We start from the raw sequence: 19,125 nt of genomic DNA, 5'->3' as shown, positions 1-19,125 counted from the left end.
GAAAAAAAATATTAGTTAACTCCTGAAAAACTAACACTCTGCTTTTTGGAACCTCCACTAAAATGTAAAAGACCCCCAACTTACTTCTTATTCTTGACCACCTTAAAATGCCATTGAGCAGGTTAACACCTTCAGATACCAGGAGTCTCCCTCACTTAACTTCCACCATCATCTTGGAAACAACTGGAAAAAAGATAAATTGCCTACTCTTTTGGGTGAACAAAATCTTTACTTCCTCTCCTGTCCAACAAGAAATGCTATTGGCAGAAAGATTCTTCTAGCCCATCTGGATTACTATCTACCTCTAGTAGCATCTGCCTCCAAACGAAGCTCTACCACCATCCAAACAATCTCCAGTTCCATCTGTCAGTTCATTACCCTTCCCCCAATGTATGAACATCCCTGTCTTACACTAGCCAGATACAACTGCCTGCCTGTTCAGCAATGAGTCAATCTGCTTCTTGACTTCCAACTTTTCTGGCTCCTGGAAAAAAACTCCTGCTCTTCACTTTATCTAACTTGCATTGACAACCAGAGGAAAAAGAAGGACAGTTTTCTTTTAGATGTTATAGCCACTCAGGGCCTTTCCTGCAAGCACCTAAAGCCAGACTTTGGTGCTCAGACCACTACCTTTCTACCCTTGGACCCAAGCTCTGGAGGGATCTTCCCTCAAATCTTAGCTCATTATATCCGAGTGATGCCTCCAGGTGCATCTGCAGTTCACTCCTACTGACACATCTAGGCATCAAATATTGTCTGTTCATATTTGCATCAATAATTCCAAAACCATGCTATATACAAGGTATAAAAACATCTTAAAGCTTACACAATGGCAAACTCAACTGCTTTAATATTTGACCTCAGTCTAGTGCAGGTAAAGAGATATTAACTGTTGTTTTTATGATATTAGTTTATATAGATGTAATTTTCACATTTTTTCTAAATATCTCAGTAACCAAGTAACAAACAGAACTCCACAGCCTCATAAGAAAGCTTTCAACTAGATGAATAAAATGTTGCTGCTGATAGTACACGTGTAACTTGAGTGGTTGCTGAGATATTGTAAACTGTTTACAAAATATTACAGACATAATAGTTACTGTGTTTACTGTGACTTCAAGTTCAGTTTAAAACCTAGAACCTAAAGAATACTACCACTATAAAAATAGTTTGTGCTGAAGGGTTTGCCATTTATACTTCTTTCATAACCCATATGGTTCCAGAGTTATGAACATTTGTTTGAAATGTGAGGACATAATTTGATTCTGTCAAAAGACTGAGGCTCTGCACTTTAGATGTTATACTGCAAACTTCCTGAGCTCCATTGGAGGGAATGAGTTAAACTAACTTCCCCTCCTTTTGGGCATAATTTAAAGAACATTTCACAGCACAAGCTACCTGCAAACATTCTGCTTCAGGTCACATTACCTAGTCTCCCTAAACTCTGAGTGACACAGGCTGCCTGTCATTTTCACTACAGCATCTGTTCTGTAACTCCTAACATGTCTTTAATCTAACTGATGTAAATACTGAACATAGTGGTTTCTGTTGAATATCTTCTTAATCATTTTCTATTGTATATTAACTCCACCTTTGCTTTTTAGTGTACTTTTTTTATTGTATAAATTATTTTGATTTATTTCACTTGATGTGTGTTCACATTCTGGGGTGATTGAATTGGTCCAGCTGGATCAATGCTTTACCTCAGTTAACAAATTGTATAAATAAATAAATAAATAAATAAATAAATAAATAAACTTTACCAAGAATGTTCTGTTAGAAATAAAAAGGCTATTGGTCTGTAAGGATCTTAAGGAGCATAGCCTTACATTCTTATGGTAGTTTTTTTGGCCCATGTGTTTTGTATATAAGTAACCTAGAGATGGGCAGAACAAAGACATGTTGGGATATTTACATATTGCCCCTATCCATGATGGACATGGGTGCTAAATCAGGGGTGAATTTGTGGTTTCCCATCCATTCATCCAAATTGCATGTGAGTAGAGTAAGAAAAGTACTTTGCTTTATGTGGAAAGGTAGAAAGTTCCATAGAATTAGTATTCTCTGTGATACATACTTGTACCCCCATGTCCAATTTATGTTGCAAAAGGAATTGAGATCCCCTGAGCATGTGTCCATGCTACCATTGGACTTGTGAATGTGTAATAGGTCAGAAAATTTAGGGTCTGTTAATGCTCTATAGAACTCTTAGCAGTCTTCATACTACTGAGAAGAGGTACAAGGCTTTAAGATGGTCCTCATAGTTTTTATGATTTAAGCCCTTGATTTCCTTAGTTAGAAAGTGCTGCGGTCTTTCTTGTTTGCCGAGTTTTTTGGCAGGTATATACTGAAAGGGGCATTATACTCAGTAATCAGCCTAATGAGAGCTGTGTACAACCGAATGATTACATTGTTTTACCAGGACATACCTTTAGATATACACTGTATGCTAAGAAAGAACTTCCTTACAATAGTGGAGATGTTGTGATCAAAGGATAGTTCATTGTATATACAAGTTTCCAGAGCCATGACTACAGGATCAGCATTCAGGAGGAGCGTTGTCGATGTGACAGATACAAAAGAATCATGCCTGCTGAAGGATGCTCTTATACATTTCTTGGCATTTTTTTTAAATCCATGGTTTTGACTTCAGCTATTTGTTTGGGAAAGGTCTTCTTGGAGGATCTTGGTGTCCCCTGGGGAGTTAATGATGGCACCAAGGTCACAGTCATTTGCAAATTTGGTCAGTCATAACATCTGCATTGATCTCTGGGAAATAAATGCAAAAGCATTGTGGTCCAAGGTCTGAACTCTGTGGTACACCACTTGTGACAGGTCTTTTGGAGAATGCAGAGACACCATCCCTAATTTTCTGGGTTCTATTTGTGAGTCAGTTAGCTATCCAATAAGTTACATACAGATTTACATTTAGCTGGGAGGGTTTCTTTATACCTGAGTGTAGGATGGTGTTGAATGCCTTTTTGAGGTCTATATACATGTTGTGTATTGATGTGTCCTCATCCATTGCTACCTAACCTCCTCCAAGAAGTTGACCAGGTTAAGTAGGCTTGATCTGCCCTTGATGAATCCAAATTGGCTTAGGTCAAGAGTTTGTAGGTTACTTATGTCCTTATTTGTCAATTCCATAATGATCCTTTCCATAGCCTTAGAGATGAGGCTCATCAAGCTTATGGGTTTAAAACTACTCAGGTCCATTGACACCTCTCCTTGTGCAGGAGGATGACTGCTGCTGCCTTCTACTCATCTGGCATGAAGCCTGTTTGGAGGTTGGTACTGAATAGCCTCTGTAGGAGGTCTGACAAGTCCTGTTTGAGGCTGGCCAGTAGGCAGCCTGGTATTGGTCACTTAGAAATAGAGTTCTTTGCCTTGGCTACTGTGTTGAGGACTTGTTCCTGGGAGATTTAAGAGTGTGTGGTCTGGGAAACTTGTCCACTAGTAGACTGGCTTTATCCTCTGTGTCCAGTTATGTGACGTCATTTACTATTACCTCTGCACAGTACTACAAATTGTTTCTGAGATTGTTACCATAGTTACAGAAGGCTTTAGGCGTATCCTTCTCCTTTGTTTCTATTTACACCTCATATCTGGCTTTGGTTGATTTGATCGGGGTCTGGTGTTCCCTGTTAAGTTTAGCAACAGCGTGTTCAGCATCATGAGAGTTAAACTTATTTCTGTGTTGAATGCATTTTTCTTTTGTTATAGAGCCTGTTTACATTTATGTTCCACCTTGAGGTTTATTTTTAAATTTGGCATTGCCTTACTTTGGAGGAGGAGCAGCTGCATTTGTGCAGCTATTTTTATGTGCATATAATTTGGTTGTAAAGGATACTGCACAAGTAGTGGGGTCATCAAGTTGGAAGGGGATTCTGAATTTAAGCCAGGTCTTCACTCAGTTTTAATAGATTAGCCGTAGTATAATCTCTGAATACTAAGGTATTCAAGTAAGATTCTGGCTTCAGTATTATGGTGAATCTGACTGATCTGCAGTCCAATTTAACCAGGGAGGAATTGGTGAGGTTAAAGCTGACCTACATTGGTAAGGAACAAATGCAGGACTTTAACAATCCTGGTTAGGGTGCAGACTAATTCATCAAGAGAGTTTCTATTGATGAAATTCATACATTTTCGGGTGTAAATTTCTGAGGATGTGTAAGTCTCCCAGTTGATGGAGGGATAGTTGAAGTCACATAGGAGAATGGTGTTTGGTTCAATGAATAGGGACTCCATACTGTTTAGGTAGGAGTTAAGTCAAGGACTTTGGGGTTATTCCTAAAGAAGCAATGGCCTGACGTCATAGGGTTTGGTCTAAGATCCAAAGGTTTAGCAAGGAAACTGAACACTGACTTAGTTACATTGCCTTTTTCATCATTTCAAATAAGGTCATCTGTTAAGGTAAACAGTGCTGTTGTTGGATCACCCATTAAAAAAATGCTGTTGGGGGTAACATTTCATATTTCTGAATGTGTGTAGCAACTGAATATAAACCAGCTGTTCAAACATGTGTGTGTTTGTGTGTGTGTATGCATGCACAACTGTAGATCAGCCTGGATACACCAAAGTCAGGGATAACACACACACACACACACACACACACACACACACACACACACACACACACACACACACACACACACACACACACACACAGTTTGTGACACTTGAGAGAGATATAGACGGTTCCAGAAGAAGCACAGTAATAGGGGGTTTCTTCCATGTTTTACCTGGCATCAATAAAGCATGGTCCCTTTAGGCCTTTAAAGGATGAACAAATTCTTAATGGAAAATAAATTGAAAATAAAGACTTGCCAAAGTCTTCTCCCACTGCTTCTCCCAGAAATGCTGTTGATTACACCAGACTTCAGGGTAACACACCTTTGTATCCCTATAAGCAAAAACAGACAAACTCTGATATTCGCAGCAAGGTATGTGCACCTTCAGTTCAACTCTTTGGCTGTTGGTCCTTCTACTGCAGCCAGTATGAACACCGATTGTTTGGAACAAGTGTTTACCTGCCTTAGAAATCATGAAGTCCATTTTGCCTTACCTGATGAACTTCCTGATTTAGGCCTCATCCACACAAGAAATGCAAGCAGCTCTGAACTGTCATTTACAGAGCTTGACCAGTCTGGGATTGTTCTGAAACAGTTATCAAGTTTTGCAAAGAGGGCTAATTTATATGATTAATACAGTTTGCCTTTTCTGTGGAAAAAACAAAGGCAGAATGTTTTTTTCCCTTCTGAACCTTATCATCGATTTCCAAGAGTTTATGCCTCTGTGCTCTATCCCAATATGAACATCATACCAACAAAGGTACTAGCACAGGTATTTGTCTCAAAAAGTATTTTCCTGTACATCATTGAAACTCTCTTTGTAGAGGTTTTAAAGTCAAAGGCAGGCAGGCTGGACTCTGACAGCCACTAGCAGTATATTTTATCAGTATTTATTAAGGCTATATGCTGAACAATGCTCATTGCTATAAGTCACCTTTGAAGAAAAATGTCATAACCTAAACTACAGTCTGGGACATGGCCTTCTACAGGAATATGCCCTTGTGTAAAATAACTTACTAAGAACTGAATTAATTGGAAAGAGCCCCATCAATATTCACCATCTTATGTCCATGTATTTTAATTTTTTTTTCTGTCTGCTCATTTACATCTTAATTCCATCTACACTTTTATTTATTTACTTATTTAATTTATTACGTAATTTATTTTCATTTGCTATGAAAACAAAAGCCTGCACTAGCCTTTTGGATTTCACGAAAATATTATGCTGATAGAAAACAGTACCAATCAAGACTTGTACAGATATCTTTTAACATCTGAAAAAACACATACTTTTCTAACATTATAGAAATCTCGATGGGGAGTCATTTTCAATTCTTTGAGTTCAGCCATTTCATTCAGCATTTCATGGAGATAGAACTTGGACTCTAGAAACTTCAATCGCCGGTGACAATAGGTTTTCCTACAAAAGAAAAGCAAGTAGGTCAATAAAATTATTTTCTTGTTTCTTGGAAATGTTAAAGTCTGCTACTTGGAAAGAGACTACTGTTTTATTTTATACCAACAAAAAGAAAACTGTTGTTCTACATATAAGAATAGAACTTCTTGAAGAATGCTTCATTAGGTCTCTCAACAGCTAAAGTATACCTTAAATTCGACATGCTGTTTCTAAGTTTTAACATGAAAGGCAGATCCATTTGTAATGGCTAGTCAACTCTGTACTGGTGTAGTGAATTCTGGCTGGCTTTCTCACTTACGTTTACAGTAATTAGAGCTACAATCTTTGCTATAATCTGTCAGATCTCACTGTTAGACGATTTGCAAAAGATACACAGGATTTGCAGGATAGCTTTACTGAAATGTATAACTAAGAGAGACAGAGAGAGAGAAAGATTATCATACAGCTTAATTGTCCAAAACAGAGAGTCAAATTAAAGCTTTATTTTCTGCAGAAAGCCCACTTTGGATATTTATGTAGCAGTTGTTAGTTTTATCAACACTGCTGCAAATTTCTCTTAAATAAATATATGGTAAACTGTTAAACCGGTTTTTGGTAACTCTGCAACCTGTCAAACTATTTCTTATTTTATTCTTCAGGAATTTGACAATAGTTCTGGTATGTGATGATCTGCCAAGTGCAAAAACAAGCTATGGTAGATGGTATCAGAAACACGTTTTGTATTAAACTGTGAATACAATATCAGCTTGTAAGATTTAAGCCTTATTTTGCATAATTACTGGAGCACTAATATTTTAAGAAGAATTCTGTACATTTTTGTAAAATCTTCATTGTGCTTTAAATACAGCAGTAAAGAACTTAGGTCACTTTTTTTCTTAACATCTGAGTTTTCCTGCTTGGAAAGTGATGTTTCTTTCTCTAGAAAAGATACTTATTAAAGCATCTACTATGTCTTCACTTCAAAGGTTCAAAGGTGATTACTAGGCTAATGACCTCAAAGGGCCTTGTAAAGCCTAGTCATGCTTCCAAAATGTATCTGGTAAGTTTTGGTACCCTAAGGTTATTTTAAGGGGTGTATGTAGGCTTTAGCAAGGGTGGTAAATCATTTATAGGCTTCCTCTGTATAACAGAGACATGAGTGTCAGATCAGGGATAAATTTCCGATTCCACATCCACTGGTCTAAATTATACCTGAATTGGATTAGGGAGGAGCTCTGCTTTAAATGGATGGGAAGCCTTTTCCAGAGAAAGGGTAATCTCTGAGACATATTCCTGTAACTCCAATATGTCTGGTGGTGTCCTGCAGAGTTCTACAAGCAGCAGAGAGCGAAAGAGAGACTTTAACAGATTATAAGTACTTTTTTCTACTTTCCTACCAGCGACTGTTTAGTCTCGCCGAAAAGCAAGTTTTCTAACTATCCGAGTTCTGCAAAGTTTGTTTTTCAGCATTTTTTGTGTTTTGCACTTTAAAAGTTGTTTTTTTGCCTTGTTTAATTGTTGTAGGCTACGCACTCAAGTGCGCTAGCCCATCTAAAGCATTTACTGTGTTCTTGTGCCTAGTATCTGTTGTATAGTGAAAAAAATATATATATATCCTTGTTTCCCACCTTTTCTGAACTAGAATAGTCCAGTTTTCAGGTCTTGCTGAATTCTAGGCTGTGTCATAGTTCCTGTGTTGCCCATATCCTTACTTGGATAGGAGGAAGCTTCTCTGTTCACCAGTGAGAGTAGGGAGCTCTGAGTAGTCTATCTGTCCCTGGAGGAGTGGTCTCAGCCCAGTAACTAGTAGCTTATTGGCTGTTTTGGGTCATTTCCTATCTCTTTCAAACTCCCTGCCTTAAAACCTGCTTTAGCACGGTTTTGCGTGATTTTGCGCATTGCGCAACGTCGCGCAGCACCGTTTAAGCAGTTTTAAACTATTCCTGGCTCCACAAAGTCTGCTCTTCAATTTTTCCCTTAGAACTAGTCAAACTCTCAAAATAAGCACTCAACCTTCATTCTACAGCTCAGCACTTGCTCAAATTTCTCAGTAAGCACTAACAAACTTAAGCACTACACCCCCTTATACTATCCAGAAGTACAAGGCTCCCTATTTGTCCATTCTGGACAATCAATAAATCAGTTCTTTAAACCATCCAGGCATGTCCAAAGCACAGTTTCAGGTATACTCTCCAGTCCAGCTGGTGAATCTGGGAATTTTAAGGGCAATGTTATAATTGCCTTATGTACACAGGCAACCCTCTCCTCCTTCCAACAAACTCAAATATATGTGAGAGATGCAACTATACAGCCAAACTGGAGGCTGAGCTCTCTCAACCCAAGACTGGCACAGTCAGTCAGGAGGAGAAGGAAACCACTTGCACCACACAACCAGTCTCACATAGACCAATCGCACCAGCAAACAAGACACATAAACTCACAAAAACATACTCGGAGGCTCTAAATAAAAATCTGCCAAAGCAACAGAGACCTCCAAAGCAGACATCCAAGCAAGCACTACCCCACAACAACTTTCACATATCACATACTTCACAAAGTCAGTGTGCCACGCAGTCGCAGCCCCTAAGGCTAAATAACACACCTATTACACTGGTAATTGGAGACTCTATTGTCAGGCACACTGACGTCCCACTCACCAGACTGAACAAGGAGAAGGTCACTGTGAGCTGCCTGTCGGGTGGCAGGATCTGCCACATAACACAAGCACTCAGGTCACTCCATGGCAGGTACAAATATGACTCTGCCATTGTCCATGTTGGTGTGAATGACCTGAGACGTACCTCCCAGGACTACATGAAAAGAGACATAGAGGAGCTCTTTGATCATGTAGCCCAGGCCAGTATGACCCTGACCCTGAGTAGCATCTTGCCCTCACCAAGAATGATGCCACAGTATAAAGACAACATGATCAATTTTAACAATTGGCTAAGCTATTGGTGTCATTCAAAGGGGATCTAGTGTCTGTCAGCCTGGGATGACATGCTCGACAAGCCAGGTTGCTTCGTCAGAGACGGCTTGCACCTGTCACCCTTAGGCTTTCGAATACTGGCTAAGGCTCTTGCCACCCCCACAGTGCCTTTTTTAGGCAAGGCTCAAAAGACAAACCCACCTCCATAGACAATACCAGAAACAAAAAACTAAGGGTAATGCTACTCAATGCCATAAGTCTAAACCTCAAGATGCACGCACTCGAGGCACTCCTCAGTATGGAGAAAATCTATATCTGTGCAGTAACAAAAACCTGGTTCAAGGCCCCAGAGAGCACCCCAACACTACCAGGATTCAACTCATACCATTCTTTTTGGCCCCAGAACTCGGACCGAAATACTAAAGGTGGGGGAATATCCATTTTCATCAGGGATACACACACCTCCAGGTTAGTGGCACTGCACGAGGCAGTGGAAACCATCTATGTGCAACTAAGAGTAGGTGAAACTGCTTTTCAGTTTGTAGCCTGATACAGATCACCCACCTTGTCTCAGGTCCCCCAGTCGGCATTCCTGAGAACATTGGAGAATATGAAGGTCTCACCAAACACCATGATATTGGGGGATTTCAACTACCCAAACATTGACTGGGAAAACTACTCAAGTCCCAACTCTTTCGCCCAACGGTTCCTGGAGTTTATAAACTCAAATGCCTTGGAACAACTGGTCACCACTCCCACAATAGGGGACAACATATTGGACTTGGTCATCACCAACATGGGGGCTCAATGTTCCACACCAGAGGTAAACCCCTCATTGTTAAGATCAAACCATAAACTAATCACAATGGACATCCACATCCCAACCCCACCCCCAGCCAAGGAAACCACTGTAAAAAATTTCTCAAAAGCAAACTTCACACTTCTCAAAATGAGATGGAATGTTTCAAAGCCCCCGGGCTAATGGAAAATGCTACCCAAACCACAGAATCCTTTACAAATGCACTCTATGAGCACCTACGGGAATGCATGGATCGTGCCATACCAAGTAAAATTAAGACTCACTCCTCCAAAAACAGGAGACCAGTCTGGTGGACCCTGGTCATAAATAAGCTATACAACAGAAGGAGGAAACTATTACATGATAAGGCAAAATCCCAAAAAGGGAAGGCATCCCTGATCAGTACTAGCAAGAAACTTCGATCCCTCATATAATCATTGAATGCTAGCTTTGAAAGAAAAATCGCCAAAGACTCTAAAGATAACCACAAGGTGTTCTTTAGCTATGTCTAGAATCTGGATGGCAACTCTCAGATCTGCTATGGGCTGGTGCAAAATGGCACAAAATACACTGAACCCACTGTCATTGCCAACATTCTGGCAGACAAGTTCAGTGCAAACTTTACCCCCCTTCCCCCCAAAAGAGCCAGTGTCTATCCCAGAAGAATGCAGTCCCCCAGACATCACAGACACTCAGGTGGAAGCAGCCTTCTCCAAGGTAAAAAAACACAGCATCAATGGGACGAGATGGTATCCCGGGCTGCATCTTATACGAGCTCCAAAATGAACTAAACCCTCACATAAATTCACTGTTCCAACTCAGCCTTACCACAGGTTATGTACCCAAAGAATGGTGTACAGCAACAGTGATCCTGCTCCACAAAGGTGGCACCACAATGGATCCCAGGAACTATTGCCCTATAAGCCTGACTAGCCTGGTCTGCAAGGCTATGGAGCGCATCATCATGGATCTCATAAACAAAGACATCGGGAACCTCCAAACACTGGACCCTAACCAATTCGGCTTTGTTAAAGGCAGATCTTACCTCTTAAACCTAGTTGACTTCTTCGAAATAGTAAACAAAGCCATAGATGAGGGAAAAGTAGTCCACACAGCCTACCTGGACCTCGCAAAGGCCTTTGACACAATAACCCACTCTGGCATCATAAATAAGCTTACCAGCTTAAATATTAACCCATATGTCACAAGATGGGTTGCAAACTGACTCAGGGATAGAACTCACATGGTCAGAGTCATGGGTGCCATGTCTGACTCTAAACTGGTTACAAGTGGCGTCCCACAGGGCTCAGTGCTGGAACCCCTCTTGTTCGGTATATATTTCTCTGAGGTACAGGCAAACACGGGAGGACTGTGGCTTACCAAGTTTGCAGATGATTGCAAACTGGGAGCCATAATCAACTCACCAGCTGACACAAGCATCCTCCAGAAGGGCCTTACGGAGACGGATACCTGGTATCAGAACCATGGCCTCAAGCTAAATGCCAAAAAGTGCATAGTCATCTCTTTTGGGAAAAAACTACCACATAGGAGGTAATGCACTAAGTACAGAAGAAGTAATTAGGGATCTGGGGACCCAAGTAAATAGTAACCTCTCCTTTGACAATCACATTGCCAAAGTGGTTAGAAAAACCTTCTATATAGCTCACCTAATCACAAAAAAGTTCACATCTAGATCAAGAGAGGTCATTGTGCCCCTCTACTCATCGATCATCAGGCCCATGGTTGAGTACAATGCCCCATTTGGGATGTACCTTACCCAACACCTGCAACAGCTGGAGAGACCTCAAAAATACCTCACCAAGAGTATCATGGGCCTCAAACAGATGCCCTATGCAGCTCGACTAAAGAAACTCCAGCTCTACTCAGTTGCTTACCACCTACTCAGGGACGATCTCTGCCTGACGTACAAGGCCATGTCTAACCCCGAATTGTTGGACATGCTCCACCTCAAGAAAACCAAATCCATTAGAGCTACATGCTCCAGGGATTTAAACCTTAGCACAACAATAAATAGGACATGCTGGAGGGATAGATTCATATCCCAAAGGCTTCCCTCGCTCTGGAATAGAATCCCAGTCCATGTTAGGCAGAGCCCCTCGCTGACCCTCTTCAAGAGAAATCTTGATGAGTGGATGGGAAATCGTAAATTTACTCCCGGAATCACTTCTATGGCCTTGCTGGACAGAGGCTCAGGAATCTAGTCTAAAAGGGAGGCGAAAGCCAACACATTCTGGCTAGGCTTATAAATGCCCTAGGGCAGATAGCCTAGTACCTACCTATGAACCTATGTCCTATTTATGTTGTAGATGAGGTTTAGGTCCCTAGATTAGGTAATTCAGATGCTATTTGTTTTGTAGGTATGCAATAGGTCCTTCAGAGTGGGATCAGGGGATGCTTTGTAGGTCAGGCATAGATCACCTCTCAGTGGTCTATAGGAGACCAAGTAGAGGGATAGGGTGTACAAGTGGTCCATGTAGGATATGTTGTTTATGCCCTGTATTCTTTTTATGAGAAAACTCTGGGAACTCTCCAGTTGTTGCATATGCCTGGTCAGGTACATACCAAGAGGGGCACTGTACTCAATGACTGGTTCATATATTCACCGACATGTACTAGGTTAGCCTAGCCATACATTCCAAATGTCTGACAAGTTCTGGTACCCTTGCTAACTGTAAGCAGGGGTTTTTGAGATGACACATTTACCAAGCAGGAGCCTGAGAGATTAACCATTTACAGGCTGCATATGTCTCCATAAGAGACATAGGTGCCAAATCAGGAATGAATTTCCTGTTCCCCATCCAAATGTCCAAGTTACACTTGAATTGGGTTAGAATGGAACTCTACTTAATATGGATGGAAGCCTGTTCCAAAGAAGGCTTAGTCTGTGGGATACATACCTGTCTCTCCAGCAGGTCCTACTTATATCAAAGTAAGGGTTAAGTCTTTAGAGCAGGTAATTCTGGTGCTGTTTGTTTTGCAGATATACAGAAGGTCCATCAGGGTTGAGTCCGACAATACCTTGTATGCCAGGCAAAGATCTCCCCTCAACAGCATTTAGGAGGCAGAATACAGTGAAATGGCTATGAGGAGGTCTGCACAGAATGTATTATTTGCACCCTGCATTCTTTTAGTGAGGAGCAACCGTGGATGTTCTATCTGCCTGGTTAGGTACATCCCGAAGGAAACACTGTACTCAGTGATGGGTCTGATAAGTGCTGAAAAGAGTGAAACAATGACCCCCTTGGACCTAGATGCCATACCTTTGTTTATAAGCTGCACAACACAAAATTATTTCCTCACTAACACAGATACATGATGGTCAAAGGCTAAATTACTGTCTACATGTGTCCCCAAGTACCTGACTACCTGGTTGACTCTTAGGCTGTGTGTTGTCAATACGATAGTTGCCAGGGGTGGTTGACTTCCTGAAGGATACTATTATTCATTTCTTGTTATTTTGTTTTAGTCCATGGCTCTGATACCAGTTATTTGTCAGTGTCAGCTCTTCCTGGAGAACATATGTATCAGTGGGGGATTCTATGACTGGTCTTAATTTGCAATTGTCTGTAAATTTGGTCAGCCAGAGGCCTCTGATGTTGGCCTTGAATTCAAAGAAGTAGTTGCCAAAAAATGAGCAATCCCAGGACTGATCCCTCTTTCTTTTCTTTTATTAATGATTATTTCTCAGTAAAATTATGCAGGTGCCTTAGGAGTCTTTTGGGCAGATGACATTCACATCTCTATTGCGCAGAATTTGTAGACATGGATTTTCAGTCCTTATGAGGTCAACTACCTTCTTTTAGAAAAGTTCAACAACAGCAATATTACCAAAGAGCAGCTTGCAACAGCAATATTACCAGATAGCAGCTTGCAACAGCAATATTACCAAATAGCAGCCTGCAACAGCAATATTACTAGATAGCAGCTTGCAACAGCAATATTACCAGATAGCAGCTTGCAACAGCAACATTACCAGATAGCAGCTTTCAACAGCAATATTACCAAATAGCAGCCTGCAACAGCAATATTACCAGATAGCAGTTTACAACAGCAATATTACCAAATAGCAGCTTGCAACAGCAATATTACCAAATAGCAGCCTGCAACAGCAATATTACTAGATAGCAGCTTGCAACAGCAATATTACCAAATAGCAGCCTGCAACAGCAATATTACCAAATAGCAGCCTGCAACAGCAATATTACCAAATAGCAGCCTGCCAAACACTGTGAGTAGTTAGATCCCATGACAGCTTTAAATCTGCTTACCAGCCTTCACCTATCACAAAACTTTTAGTGTCATTATGCTTGGTACGGCATCATAGGACACTTCTGTTTCAAAATGTACAGAACAATGAAGCGTCCTAGCTAGTAACTTATAAGAACCAACAGTATGAAGCCTTGGCAAGGGACTCACCACTGCAGGTTTTCATTGCTATTACCTTGTGCATCTGAACTTTTTGTTTCCTAATAGCTGCAAATTCATGAGTCTTGTGTCTGGTACAAGCAGTGTCACTAACTGTTGACTCTCCTAAACAAAAGTGAACTATTTTGTGTGAGCTGCTAAATCAAAATATTTTTGATCTTTTCATTACATCCGAGTGACGCCTCCAGGTGCATCTGCTTTCAAGCTTTGCAGATGGGTCCAGCACAGGTAACAGGTAAAAAAAACTATCACATTCAAGGACATCCACCCTCTGCTTGAACAGACTAAACTTGATAGTCCCTTTAGCACAGGCAGCCTTCAGTCATTGTTTATTTTTCTTTGTATAGACATCATAACCCCTAAACACATCTACAACTTCCAAACACCAAAATGATCAGGACTGTCAAATGGTTCCCAAGTATGACTTTTATTGAAAAATCATTTAAAATATTAGGACTTTCATTTAACTTATTGTAGACATCTTCAGAAAGAAATAAAAAGGCTTAAAAAGGATGTGACATCATGAGAACACTCTAAAACAGACCCTTTTTATTTCAAACAGTAAGTGTGTAACAAAGAGCAGTGTATCAAAAAAGACCACCAAATTTCTTAAAGTGACCTGTGCAATTTAAAAAGAACCTGTGCTGTTTAAAAGCAGTAGTAAAACTTTGTAACACTGAAAACCACTGTCAACAATTCAAACAAGAAAATATGTTATAAGATCTACTTTGAAAGTAAAAAATAGTGTTCTGTTACTAAACACTAAAAATACATCTAGGGCCTGTATATTACACTTAATATTATGCCCAATATCTGGAGAAACTCCATTGCAAAACCCCTTCCTAAGAAATCAAATCCATCCAATCCATCAGACTTTCAGACTATTTCTGTTCTCCCTACCCCTAGGAAAGAATCTGGAAAAAAATTACTTTACTTGCAACTTACTCAATACATCAACCAATACAACCTTCTCTCTCAAAAGCACCATGGCTTTTGGTCTTGTTGCAGTACATCCACAGCAATCTGGGCACTCAACGACAAAATTCTTCTTGGAATGGACAAAGTCCTAATTACTGGAGCCATTTTATTGACCTCATCACAGCCTTTGATCATGTTGATTACTCAGTTCTCCTAGGCCATCTTACTAAAATAGGCATTAGTGATCACACACAGCCCTGGTTCAAAAAATACTGCTACTCAGAGAATTTCAATTCATCAACCTTTACATCAATTCCTCTCCAGAAAGGTGCTCCCCAAGGATCAATTCTGACACCACTCCTCTTTTCTATCTACATCAGTAAACTCTCTTTTGATTTACCCCATCTTCCTCTCTTGCTTTATGTTGATGACATGGCTTTATTCTGCTCCAACTACACTGTCTCCTTTCTCTTGAACTTGAACTTCAGGTTGATTTTTGTGCCCTTATTGAACGGCCAATGATAAACAATTACTGCTAAATACCCCTAAGACAAAAAAAAAACAATACTTTCTGGCACCAGACAAAAGTGCACTTGCCCAAGTCTCTAAAAATCCTTGATCATATTAATAACACCAGTGAAAATGCCACTTAATTCAAATACCTGTGGATTTGGTTGGATCCTTTCCTAAATTTCCAAATGCATCTGGTCTACACACACAAAAACAATCAACTCTGTCCTGTTTCGGGCTAATAGGATTGTGACACTGCCAGCCCAGCTACCTGAAATTTTGTAAACAATTCTATGTCATTTGTGAATACTGATATGATTTATACAGAAATGTATGTTATGTACTGAGCTTCAAGAATGTAACCACAGCATGCCCTGCTGGAACATAGAAGATTAACTTACAAAACTTCAAGAAAATAAGTTTCAGTTAAGTGCTTTACAATGTGCTATAAAAGTTAGAGCAGCAAGGAGACAAGATGTCTAGGGCTAGAAGTTTCTTTCTATTGTCCTGGAGAAAAGTAATTACTAGGATTAAAATGTAAACCTGTTGTATTGCTTTATGACTTCCTAACAGTTGCACATCTCAGAGATATGTATTTTTAACACATAGATGCTAGTTTCTGGTTTAGCTTGGGAACTAAAGTCAGGTGACAAAAAGTGATGTCACCCAAGTTAACCCATCAGTAATATTTGATATTGATTGAAGAACTCCCTCAGAGAGAGACTTTGCATTTTGTATTTTGTCTTGGACCTAGCAAGAACATCCACTCATCTACATTTGCCTTGCTCTGTAAGTAAGTTATTTCTGGCATAGTATCTTTTAGATATAGTTAGGAATATAGCAAAGATTAGTTTAGATGTTTTCTGTATTTATTTGAGGCTGTCCTGCAATGTTGTTTTAAAATATTTCCTTTGATCCTGAACTCTGAAGTAACTGCATTTGTTTTCTGAGTATGTCTTGTTCTTTTATTATTAAATATATTTAAACCTATCTTTGTGGCTGATATTTGTGAGACATATTTAAACTCCTAGAGTACTTGCTTATGTATTTGGTGACACTGTACAGGCCACTCCTAACAGCTTGGTGCTTGGTCAAAAACTACCATTTGGATAATAAAAACATTACACAGTAGGATTGGCCACCCTTTGTAAGGGCCTTATAGTAGCTGATAAAGAGGGGTTGGTGGCAGTGATAACTACCTTATAGTCTGGGCAGATGGGGGCATAACTAGTATACCTGTGCCAGCCTTCCCCAGGAGTGTCTGTATGTCTGTATATAAATCAAATCTCAAAGTGTGTGTGTCAGCTACTTGGGCAGGGACACGAAGCACTGGTTGTACAGAGAGGGTGCTGGAGGTCTTGGCTTGACCCCTCAGCAGAGATATTAACCCTACAGCTGTGCCAGTGGGGAGTCTTATTGAAGATCTGGAGAAAGAGGGAGAAATCACCCCTAGATTGACTGTAATCTCTGTTTGCTCTTAAGGGAAATTGTACTTTACTGTGTGTGTACTTGTTATCCTCCCATTGCGTATGTCCCTCACTGTTGCCAGTGGTGGGGATTGAGGCTCCTTGATTACTGGGCCAGTGCAGGGGCATCACATATTAATTGGTTGACAGTGGTGGGATATCCACATCACATATTAATTGGTTGAAAGTGATGAGTTAGCCGCATCATGTATTAATTGTCTTGTAGTGGTGTGGATATTGAATTCCTGTAGTCTGTGTATAGTGGTCACTGAAGGTGTTTGTACTCTCAATCAGCCATGCAGTGAACATTCAGAGTTCATATCACAATTGTTTTATTTTTTTGTTAGCTTAGTTAGTCAGGGAGATCAGGCAAGCATGTCAGCAGAGGGGTATTGGAAGCTGACAAGGAGTCAGTTGACTGAAATGTGCCAGACTAAAGGACTGGTGCATGCCAACCTGACTAAAGCAGACATGATTGCAGCTTTAGTCACAGCTGCATCACAGAATAGCAACCAGGAGGACAATCAGACTGGCTATTGAGATGTACAACTATCAGAAAATGGACAGCTCAACCTTTCCACAGAGAACTTACCGTCTTGAGTTAAAGAGACTTGAGCTGGAGGCCAAGCATTTGGAAATAGAAGCAGCAGAGAAACCGAGATGTCTTGAGGCTGAGGAAAATGAGAAACTGCAATGCCTGGAAGCTGAGGAGAAGGAGAGGCAGAGGCAACATGAAAAGGAGATGCTGACTCTTCACCAGTGTCATGGAGGTAATGAGGAAGGGAGTAACTGAACCCCAGAAGGAACAAAGGTCAGTAAATGTCTTCCACAATTTACAGAGGGGGATAATTTTGATAGTTTCATTCATATGTTTGAGAGGGTATGTAAACACTATAATGTTGACCAAGGGCTCTGGGTACAGTTCCTGACCCCCTTACTCCATGGTAAAGCTGTAACTGTTATTTCTAAACTGTCTGACACTGATTGTTTAAAGTATAATATTGTAAAAAAACTGTTTGCTATAATGTTTTAAGTTATCACCTGAAGCTTATAGGAAAAAGTTTTGTGAGCATAGATGCAAGGCAAATGAAAGTGTGTGTGAATATATTCTGAACTAAGCACTTATTTTCATAGCTGGGTGAGTGATGTCAGGTCACCATTTTTGAAGGGCTGGCAGACCTTTTGGTGAGGGAACAAGCCCTTAGCACATTGCCTGAGGACATGAGAATCTGGTTAGCTGATAGACAATGCAATACTGCAGATGAGTTGGGGAAGAAGGGAGACCTATACCCAGCAAGTAGGGATTCACTGCACAGAAAAGGGACACCCACTGCTGCTCATGGGTCTAAGGGAACCCATGGTAGGCAGCCCAGACTGCCCTAACAGAGTCCACCAGTAGCAGGGGATGCCACTAGTCCAGGTACACATCCAGGACCAAGGGTTACATGTTTAAATGCAACCAGTGGGGTCATGTAGCATATAGATGTCCATGAAGGCAAGGTGGAGATCAAAAGGTGGAAGAGCCAGTAAGTGGGAATGACAAAATGCCAGCAGTAGGTTGTCTTGCGACAACAAGGGTACCAAACTATCACAAGAGGTTATATCCTATCTTAGTGAAGGGGAAAGAGGCTATTGCTAAGATAGACGCAGTCTCTGATCTAACCATTGTGAAGTCTGCAATGGTTGCAGAGGAGCACTACTTGCTTGCGCAGTCTACTCCAGTCAGAGCTTTAGTTGGGACCCTATTCCAAATACCTTTGGCTGGGGTTCACCTTGATTGGGAGGGTGGAAAAGGAAACCAGCAAGTAAATGTGTTTGAGGATGTCGCTGCAGATATCCTGATAGGGAATGATTTTGATAATGCAGTACCATGTGGTCATGCAGTTACATGCAGTCAGGCTTGGAGACAAGCACGTGGGTCTGGAAGACTGGGGGAGATGCAGACAGACCCCACACATGCAGCCAGAACTGGTGAAGAAGTTACTTCAGAGAGGGAGCTACCCTGTAGCAGTAAGACCGAAGTTAAGCCACAGCTGCTTGTGAGTACTGATGTTCCCTTGGACAAAGTGACTGCAAGGGCAGAGGTGAGT

At 40.7% G+C, this 19,125-nt stretch overlaps 1 protein-coding gene across 4 annotated transcripts in view; it reads right to left on the bottom strand.

The window, feature by feature from the left end:
- Positions 1-19,125, bottom strand: part of AMPD3 (adenosine monophosphate deaminase 3) — a 740,405-nt gene that overhangs the window by 180,221 nt on the left and 541,059 nt on the right. For all 4 annotated transcript variants that reach the window (XM_044059408.1, XM_044059407.1, XM_044059406.1 and 1 more), the window contains one exon: positions 5,862-5,991. In XM_044059408.1, coding sequence (XP_043915343.1) covers positions 5,862-5,991 — 130 coding nt within the window. The remainder of the gene's footprint in view (positions 1-5,861; positions 5,992-19,125) is intronic.

The sequence above is a fragment of the Protopterus annectens genome, chromosome 17.part0 (assembly GCF_019279795.1).
Source record: "Protopterus annectens isolate FY-2018-M chromosome 17.part0, PAN1.0, whole genome shotgun sequence".
Lineage (NCBI taxonomy): Eukaryota > Metazoa > Chordata > Ceratodontiformes > Protopteridae > Protopterus > Protopterus annectens.
Note: the sequence above shows the minus strand (reverse complement) of the source record. Positions and strands in the feature narration are given on the sequence as shown.